The following is a 9,897-nucleotide window of genomic DNA, read 5'->3' as shown; positions in this document are numbered from 1 at the left end:
AATTGCATATAGTTATATTTGAACATTAGCATTTCAACTGTTTTCTTGTATAATTGTGCATTTTTATTATTTTTTTTATTTTATTTTTAGCTTTTTGGTGTGTGTTTAGACTTTTTTTACTGGACACCTAAATTGAAGACACTATCTCAATGTGGATTGTACTGCAATGTTTGATTCCGTCTCCCCGGCCACCGTAGTTAACTCAGGTGTGGTCGCGGGCACGTCCGCACTACTGTTGCAATTCGGCTACCGACCGCTAGAGGACGCAGTTTGACCTCTTTCACCAATTACAGCGTGACCTGCTCGTCATCTGAGGACAAACGTGACATAAAACCGCCATGGCAACCCTGCTATAATGTTGCCTTGCTGGTGTTGTACGTGAATTGGGTGACGTTCTTTCGTGTGTAAAGAGGACTTTGAATGCTTCATTCATGCTGAAACGGATGACATCATTGATAGAGTGGCTGATGTAAAGTGAGAGGTGTGGGAGGGGGTGTGTGAGGAGGAAGAAGAGGAGACATCGTGACAGTGGGAATCTGGCACGGATCGGCCCGGATGAAAAGAAGGGTCTCGCGAGGCGATGAACCGCGTAGATGCGTCGCTATCCAGGGTCCTGAGTGACACCGAAGCATCTGGCCAGACGACCGGTGAGATGATCCACTGTTAGGTGCTTGTGTGTGTGTGTGTGTGTTTGTGTGTGTGTGGTATTGGTGGTGGTGGGGTGTCATGTCCTAAATAGGAGATTATGGGATTATTAAGATTTTTCTGCATTAATATCACATCCTGTTGTTGTTGCAGTCCTTCTGCTGCAACACCTTGTTGTGTAACTGAGTAGAGCAGAGTGAGGTAATGTGCAGCAGTGTGTGTGTGTGTATGTGTGTGTGTGTGTGTGTGTTTGTGTCCGGTGCAACCATTACTCCCACCTAAAAAAAAAGAAGTTTTAAATGTCAAACTGCTTAAAGGTCACATGACATTTCATACCTGTGATGCATTGTCATTGAAATATATCTACTCCCTCTTAAATGGTGGCAACATCGCTCCCTCACTCTATCGCAGTTTTTATTAATATTAGCTAATGTGCTTGACTATGGCCTCTTATTGGTTAAAAGAAATATTAAAATTGTATGTAGTATTCTGGTAATGAGGCGCCAGTAATGTTCCATTGATGAGGCACACAGCCATGAAGTCAGCTATGGCGTGTGTGACATTGTAGAGTGAAAAAAGTTCTCCTCCCAGTCCGTGTGGAAGTGGTACATTTGGCCCCTTTTTTTGTGCTTCCGTGCTTTAAAAAAAACATTTTGAATAAGTAACTTGGAGAGGGGGGGCGGTACGGCAGGCGAGTGGTTACCGCGCAGACCTCACAGCTAGGAGACCAGGGTTCAATTCCAGTTTGCATGTCCCCCCCCCCCCCGTGCATGCGTGGGTTTTCTCCGGGTACTCCGGTTTCCTCCCACATTCCAAAAACATGCTAGGTTAATTGGCGACTCCAAATTGTCCATAGGTATGAATGTGAGTGTGAATGGTTGTTTGTCTATATGTGCCCTGTGATTGGCTGGCCACCAGTCCGGGGTGTACCCCGCCTCTCGCCCGAAGACAGCTGGGATAGGCTCCAGCACCCCAGCGACCCTCGTGAGGAAAAAGTGGTAGAAAATGAATGAATGAATGAATGAATGAACTTGGCTAACAAGCTAGCTCGGTAGCTTGCTATGCCAGTGGCGTGTCCCTGCAGTGATCCCACAGCCTGCTGTAAACAAAGGTGACTGTGGGGGTGTTATTTCACATCTACAGGCCTCTAATAATGTTAAAAACCGTGTTAAACATGAATGTGTTTATGTTGTGCAGACAGGAAGACAGACAGGAAGTAAAGAAAGTATTAGCAATTGACATGGATAATGGTAACACGCAGCAACATAACAACAAATAAAATGGGGACTAGCATCTTTGACTTTAAAGCTAACAACTGATAAATGACAAAGTGTGTGTTTCCCTCAGTGAGTTCCAGCCATCAATAACCATGGAGTTGAGAGTGGGAAACAAGTACCGCCTCGGGAGGAAAATAGGGAGCGGATCCTTTGGAGACATTTATCTGGGTGAGTATTTTGGAGACTTTATTCCTTGTACCGTGCGCCCGATTGCTGTGTGTCATTTTGTTTGCGTTCATCTTCCTTGTTAGGTTCCAACCTCGCCACAGGGGAGGAAGTCGCCATCAAGTTGGAATGCGTCAAGACCAAACATCCACAGCTCCACATTGAGAGTAAATTCTACAAGATGATGCAGGGAGGAGGTGAGCATCACAAGTGATTGCCCTCGCCTCTTAAAACATAACTGAACTGAGATGAAGTGAGATCTATGAGTCTGGACAAGGTTATAAAGCCATTTCTAAAGCTTTGGGACTCCAGCAAACCACAGCAAGAGCCATTATCCATGAAATAGTGAACATTTGTGTTTATTTTTCAGTGGTCCCACCACACAAACCAAGATCCCTGTTGTTCTTTAGTCTAGTCTTTGAGCACTAGTCTCTTTCGTCCTTCCAGTGGGTATCCCATCCATCAAGTGGTGCGGAGCCGAGGGCGACTACAATGTCATGGTCATGGAGCTGCTGGGCCCCAGTTTGGAGGACCTGTTCAACTTCTGCTCCCGAAAGTTCAGCCTGAAAACCGTCCTACTGCTGGCCGATCAGATGGTAAGACCAGACTCATGACCATGCGGTACTTCATCAGGGGGAAGTGGTTTTGCTGGAGATGGAGAGACAGAGGACGAAGGGATGGAATTGAACAATGTGTGTAACAATAGCTGTGACCACAGTCTGCGTTCTGTTTGACGTTTCTTCCTTGCCTCCGTCGCAAATGTGCTTCAGTCGGTTTTCTTTCGAGTAATCGGTTAGTCCCTAAACCAAACAAAGCAATAAGAACCAAACACAAACAGTTAGTGATACAGTTTTCAACATTAGAGCCCTCTAGACATTAACTAACATCCCTACAGTCACCTTTACGCTCTTATTACTCAATATAGTAGACTTGATTTACCGTAAAACATAAATAATGTGTGATACTATAAATGTATTCCCCACGGGAGCTGACAGGAAGTGACGTCGGGGTAACCAGGGTTCAATTCCACCCTCCGCCATCTCTGTGTGGAGTTTGCATGTTCTCCACGTGCATGCGTGGGTTTTCTCCGGGTACTCCGGTTTCCTCCCACATTCCAAAAACATCCAAAATTGTCCATAGGTATGAATGTGAGTGTGAATGGTTGTTTGTCTATATGTGCCCTGTGATTGGCTGGCCACCAGTCCAGGGTGGACCCAGCCTCTCGCCTGAAGTCAGCTGGGATAGGCTTCAGAACCATCCGCGACCCTCGTGGGGCTAAGCGGTAGAAAATGAATGAATTAATTATTGTGCCTATGTGTGTCACCGAACATTACAGTAACATTACTGACACCTAGTGACCAGTGTCCAGTACTACATGTGTTTATTTTAGTTCATGTAGCCGTTTATATGCTTGAATTGTATTACAAAATGTATTTTGTAAAACCGTGACAGACTAAAGGAGTAAAAATCAAACCTTAAAGTGGCGAGGGATAGTCGTACTAAATATTTTCTTATTTATTTCCTTTTCAATCTAACGTAAAAAGCAAAGTTGGAAGTCCTCTGTGACGGAATGTCCCCCAGTCAACCCCGAGCTCAAAGAGAATTTCATAAAAAAAAGCCTGATGCTATTTTTAGACTGGAACTAACTGGATCATTCAGACTGAAATGACTTGGGAATAATCCTCATCTAAACCTCTGAAGCTTGTTCCTTCTATTCAGACCAGGCTCATCCTCATCCTAAATCCTTAACAATTCAATTTCCTTGAAAAAAAGCAGTGCCACATTCAAACTATTGTTTTTTATGAACTTGCTTTTTCTTTCTTTTTTACTCCCTTTCTAAACTTCATATAATGAGCCCTGTTTGTCTTTTGTCTCAATCCCAATGACTCACCTGCTTTTACACCAAATGGCTGGCTGAGAATTATTGCTTATTTTAATATGTGTCTGGCGGTCCAGCGTCTAGGACAAATGATTTATTACCTCTGTGGGGCGAAAGCACAAACAAGTGCTACTGGATGATAGAAATATGTTTGTTTGTGGGTTTGTTTGTCTGAAACAATCACATTTTTACCTGATCAGAACATTTGGGACACTTTGGAACATTTAAATTTCACAGTGTATTGCGGTGTTAGCGTGCTAACATTAGCATATTAGCATTGCACACTAGCATACAAGAATGTTTTCGCTATTTTCATGGGTACACACATATACAGTATGAACACTGACCACTATCATGCTAGGTGTTAGCATGCTAATGTTAGCATGTTAGCATTGCTAGCATGGTAATATCAACATAGTTGCATTTTTAGCAGTTTTCATGGGTAGACACATATACAGTATAAACACTGACCGCTATCATGCTAGGTGTTAGCATGCTAATGTTAGCATGTTAGCATTGCTAGCATGGTAATATCAACATAGTTGCATTTTTAGCAGTTTTCATGGGTAGACTCATATACAGTATAAACACTGACCGCTATCATGCTAGGTGTTAGCATGCTAATGTTAGCATGTTAGCATTGCTAGCATGGTAATATCAACATAGTTGCATTTTTAGCAGTTTTCATGGGTAGACACATATACAGTATAAACACCGACCACTATCATGCTAGGTGTTAGCATGCTAATGTTAGCATGTTAGCATTGCTAGCATAGTAATATCAACATAGTTGCATTTTTAGCCGTTTTCATGGGTAGACACATATACAGTATAAACACTGACCACTATCATGCTAAGTGTTAGCCTGCTAATGTTAGCATTGCTAGCATGGTAATATCAACATATTTGCTTTTTTAGCTGTTTTCATGGGTAGACACATATACAGTATAAACACTGACCACTATCATGCTAGGTGTTAGCATGCTAATGTTAGCATGTTAGCATTGCTAGCATGGTAATATCAACATAGTTGCATTTTTAGCAGTTTTCATGGGTAGACACATATACAGTATAAACACTGACCACTATCATGCTAGGTGTTAGCATGCTAATATTAGCATGTTAGTATTGCCAGCATGGTAATATCAACATAGTTGCATTTTTAGCCGTTTTCATGGGTAGACACTTAAATGAACATTAGCATGTTAGCATTGCTATCATACTAACATTACAACAGTAGCATTTCATAGATAGACACTATGATGCCAGGTGTTTGCCTGTTAATGTTAGCATGTTAGCATTGCTAGCATGGTAATATCAACATAGTTGCATTTTTAGCCGTTTTCATGGGTAGACACTTAAATGAACATTAGCATGTTAGCATTGCTTTTATACTAACAGTACCACAGTAGCATTTCATAGATAGACACTATTATGCTAGGTGTTTGCCTGTTAATGTTGGCATGTTAGCATTGCTAGCCTGCTGACATGAGCATCCTAGCCTTCTTTTGGTATTTTCTCGAATATGAAGCGTCATCATGCTAGGTGTTAGCATGTTAACATGATTATTCATAGTTAACATTTTTAGCATTTTCATATGTAGGCACTACACTGTACTATTATGATAGGTATTAGCATGCTAATTATAGCTTTTTTTTAAGTCTCCACACGCTTCCATGGTATATTCTCATGTTCAATTAATCTAAATATGTAAATAAAATACTATAAATAAAAAAAATAAATAAAATAAAATAAAATAAAATAAAATAAAATAAAATAAAATAAAATAAAATAAAATAAAATAAAATAAAATAAAATAAAATAAAATAAAATAAAATAAATTCTAATACTGTACACTCGTCATATACCTAGACTGACTGGCCAAGCACCAGATATGGACCCAGTGATGGCCCTTCAGGGACCTGTGACTAAATAAAGATAGTAGGAAATATAATTGCATAAATGTGTCTGCTCCAGATCAGCAGGATCGAATACATCCACCTGAAGAACTTCATCCACAGAGACGTGAAGCCCGACAACTTCCTGATGGGGCTTGGAAAGAAGGGCAACCTGGTCTACATCATCGACTTCGGCCTGGCTAAGAAATACCGGGATGCCCGAACGCACCAGCACATTCCCTATCGAGAGAATAAAAACCTCACCGGCACCGCCCGCTACGCCTCCATCAACACCCACCTGGGCATAGGTGACACCACACTCACACACACATGGACGTCATTTGCAAGTTTTTTTCTTATTATTTCCGCTGCTCTCTTCTCTGTCTCCTCCACAGAGCAGTCGAGGAGAGATGACCTGGAGTCGCTGGGCTACGTCCTCATGTACTTCAACCTGGGTTCTCTGCCTTGGCAGGGCCTCAAGGCCGCCACCAAGAGGCAGAAGTACGAACGCATCAGCGAGAAGAAAATGTCCACTCCCATTGAGGTGCTGTGCAAGGGCTACCCTTGTAAGTCAGTCTGGCATTTATTGATTTATTTATTTATTCATTGAAGCACAAAGGTCAAAAGTAGAGCTGTCAAAAATAAGGCATCAATGGAAGTCATTTATTTATTTGAATGATTAACGCCTGCGTACTTCCTGTCTGGCTGCACTGAAGAAAATAACGGTCTTGAGGACATTCTCCCCTCCAGCTGTGTTCTCCACCTACCTGAACCTGTGTCGCTCCCTGCGCTTCGACGACAAGCCAGACTACTCCTACCTGAGGCAGCTCTTCAGGAACCTTTTCCACAGACAGGGCTTCTCGTACGACTACGTCTTCGATTGGAGCATGCTGAAATTTGTGAGTGGGAACAAATTCCGGTTTTTCGGATTGCAGGTTTTCATGCTTCCGCTGCGTTTCAGGGGGCCAGTCGGACAACAGAGGATGGAGACAAAGACCGTAAGGAGGAAAAAGAGGATGAGGAGCGAGCAGGAGAAGGTCAGAGAGGTGCTGGTGGTCGAGCTTTGCCATCTGGACCTAAACCTCCTGCAGCTAACCGAGTCAAGAATGAAGCGGATGTAGTTCCGTCTAAAGCGGTCACACGTGGGGTGCAGCCGTCAGGTGAGAAACATTCCCGAGTGTAGGCTCACACACAGACTAGTCCAGTGCTTCCCGAATCATAATTATCACACATTCATTCATTTTCTACCGCTTATCCTCACGAGGGTCGCGGGGGTGCTGGAGCCTATCCCAGCTGTCTTGGGGGTTGCTGGAGCCTATCCCAGCTGTCTTGATGGTTGCTGGAGCCTATCCCAGCTGTCCAGGGGTTGCTGGAGCCTATCCCAGCTGTCTTGTGGGGTTGCTGGAGCCTATCCCAGCTGTCTTGGGGGATGCTGGAGCCTATCCCAGTTGTCTTGGGGGTTGCTGGAGCCTATCCCCGCTGTCTTGGGGGTTGCTGGAGCCTATCCCGGCTGTCTTGGGGGTTGCTGGAGCCTATCCCAGATGTCTTGGGGTTGCTGGAGCCTATCCCAGCTATCTTGGGGGTTGTTGGGGCCTATCCCAGCTGTCTTGGGGGTTGCTGGAGCCTATCCCAACTGTCTTGGGGGTTGCTGTAGCTTATCCCAGCTGGCCTGGGGTTGCTGGGGCCTATCCTAGCTGTCTTGGGGGTTGCTGGAGCCTATCCCAGCTGTCTTGGGGGATGCTGGAGCCTATCCCAGTTGTCTTGGGGGTTGCTGGAGCCTATCCCCGCTGTCTTGGGGGTTGCTGGAGCCTATCCCGGCTGTCTTGGGGTTGCTGGAGCCTATCCCAGCTGTCTTGGGGTTGCTGGAGCCTATCCCAGCTGTCTTGGGGGTTGCTGGAGCCTATCCCAGCTATCTTGGGGGTTGCTGGAGCCTATCCCAGTTGTCTTGGGGGTTGCTGGAGCCTATCCCCGCTGTCTTGGGGGTTGCTGGAGCCTATCCCAGCTGTCTTGGGGGTTGCTGGAGCCTATCCTAGCTTTCTTGGGGTTTGCTGGAGCCTATCCCAAGCTGTCTTGGGGGTTGCTGGAGCCTATCCCAGCTGTCTTGGGGGTTGCTGGAGCCTATCCTAGCTATCTTGGGGGTTGCTGGAGCCTATCCCAAGCTGTCTTGGGGGTTGCTGGAGCCTATCCCAGCTGTCTTGGGGGTTGCTGGAGCCTATCCCAGATGTCTCCGGGCGAGAGGCGGGGTACACCCTGGACTGGTGGCCAGCCAATCACAGGGCACATATAGACAAACAACCATTCACACTCACATTCATACCTATGGACAATTTGGAGTGGCCAATTAACCTAGCATGTTTTTGGAATGTGGGAGGAAACCGGAGTACCCGGAGAAAACCCACGCATGCACTGGGAGAACATGCAAACTCCACACAGAGATAGCCGAGGGTGAAATTGAACTCTGGTCTCCTTGCCGTGAGGTCTGCGCGCTAACCACACGACCGCCGATAATTATCACACATAATCCACAAAATCAGAATACTGGCTTTTGGCGAGTACTACCTTAACTGCATGTGTTTGCGTACAGGTAACCGCTCTCCTCAGGTGGGCCGAGCAGAACGAGCCGAGCGAGAGCGCAAAGTCGCCATGAGGCTTCATCGCGGCGCTCCCGCCAACCTGTCGTCAGGTGACCTTTCAGCTCGCCTCGACCAATCACGCATCACGGCATCGCAGGTAGGCTGTTCCCATTGACAAGTGGTGCGGTGTAAACAAAGTTATGGAGTTTGGCACCTTCAACCTCCAGGTCAGTGTGCCATTTGAACATCTGGCAAAGTGAATTCTTCTCAACGGGCCTGCTGGTCAGAGGCAGGTATTAACCCGTTTCACACACACATACACACATTCCGAGGCATTCCCTGGCCACTTCGGAGACACGGTCTATCCAATGTGTCCTGCATGGGTCACCCCCGGGGCCACTTACATTATTTGAGTAGAACTCATGGCTAAAAAAAATCTGTTTATTTTACTTCCACTTCTCTTTATTATCTTCCAGCGGCTGCAGGGACTCAACTACCCCCTGCTTTTCAAATGCATGAATGAAGGCATGAGTGAGTATCGGAGTATCGAAGAGGGTGCGTTTCAGGCACTCGAATGGGCGGGATAAATGGCGTCCACGTGCGAACACTGGTGACCAGACGGAGCGGAAGTAACGCTTCAATGATGGAAGCCAGTGGACCAAAATAAAAAAAAGAAAAACTTGACAAGTACTAGCCAGCGCTGTTTGTATGTAGGGTGCGGTTTCATCGAGTGAAGCGACGGATCTGGAATTGACAGATCAACCACCAAATCCATCCTTTCAGAGGCTCAAACATGCAAAACAAAATACGAAATGCACAAATGTTCAGGTTTCTTTGGTTTACAGCTGTGATCGACGACAATTTAATGCTAATGTTAAGGCGTTAAATATGCTGCGTATTGATTGCCTTTCATTTCTGAAGTATAAAAACCAATGTGACAGTCAGAGATGTATTATTTGTGGATTTAGGCGTTTCTTAGAAATAGTCCAAAATGTCTGTCTGTGTGTTATCATTGTACTTGTTTATCATTCTGCTTTGCCGATGAGACCAAAATACAGAATGGTTAATTATTTGGATTAAAATAGCCTATTGTTTATTTTGTGAGGTATCAACTTGAAGGCAATGTGAAAAGATGGAATCTCACAGAATGTTATAATCACACCTTAATCTAGTGTGTAAATTCAAAGATCTTGATGATGTATATGATGTACATACAGTTTTTTTTTCTGAAAAGTGTAAAATGTGGCAATAAGTATTTGCCAGAATGTACCAGAGTAACATGTTTATCCCTTATGCAAGGAATCCTGGGGTAGGAAGCCCAACAGAAAATAACTTAGAAATGATGATGTCTTGTGCATTTATTTCCCACAAACCGCTTTTGTTTATGATATTTGTGTATACTTTCAATATCAATAAAAAAATACTGTTCATGCTGACATTTTACTTAATCATTGGATACT

At 44.5% G+C, this 9,897-nt stretch overlaps 1 protein-coding gene across 3 annotated transcripts; it reads left to right on the top strand.

Annotated features, from left to right (window-relative positions):
• Positions 1-296: 296 nt before the first annotated feature.
• csnk1e (casein kinase 1, epsilon) lies at positions 297-9,873 on the top strand. Of its 3 annotated transcripts, XM_078789003.1 has the most exons (11): positions 299-647; positions 1,993-2,090; positions 2,174-2,284; positions 2,535-2,683; positions 5,944-6,172; positions 6,260-6,430; positions 6,615-6,763; positions 6,826-7,024; positions 8,449-8,594; positions 8,665-8,730; positions 8,914-9,873. In XM_078789003.1, the coding sequence occupies exons 2-10, from the start codon at positions 2,015-2,017 to the stop codon at positions 8,695-8,697; spliced, it is 1,263 nt and encodes a 420-aa protein (XP_078645129.1). In that variant the 5' UTR covers positions 299-647; positions 1,993-2,014; the 3' UTR covers positions 8,698-8,730; positions 8,914-9,873. The 3 variants fall into 3 exon arrangements, with proteins under 3 accessions (XP_078645128.1, XP_078645127.1, XP_078645129.1); XM_078789002.1 differs by having other exon boundaries at positions 297-647; positions 5,944-6,430; positions 8,665-8,726; XM_078789001.1 differs by having other exon boundaries at positions 298-647; positions 5,944-6,430.
• The last annotated feature ends 24 nt before the right edge of the window (positions 9,874-9,897 follow it).

The sequence above is a fragment of the Doryrhamphus excisus genome, linkage group LG2, assembly GCF_037039965.1.
Source record: "Doryrhamphus excisus strain RoL-2023G ecotype Guam linkage group LG2, RoL_Dexc_Guam_v1.1, whole genome shotgun sequence".
NCBI classification, from domain to species: domain Eukaryota; kingdom Metazoa; phylum Chordata; class Actinopteri; order Syngnathiformes; family Syngnathidae; genus Doryrhamphus; species Doryrhamphus excisus.
Note: the sequence above shows the minus strand (reverse complement) of the source record. Positions and strands in the feature narration are given on the sequence as shown.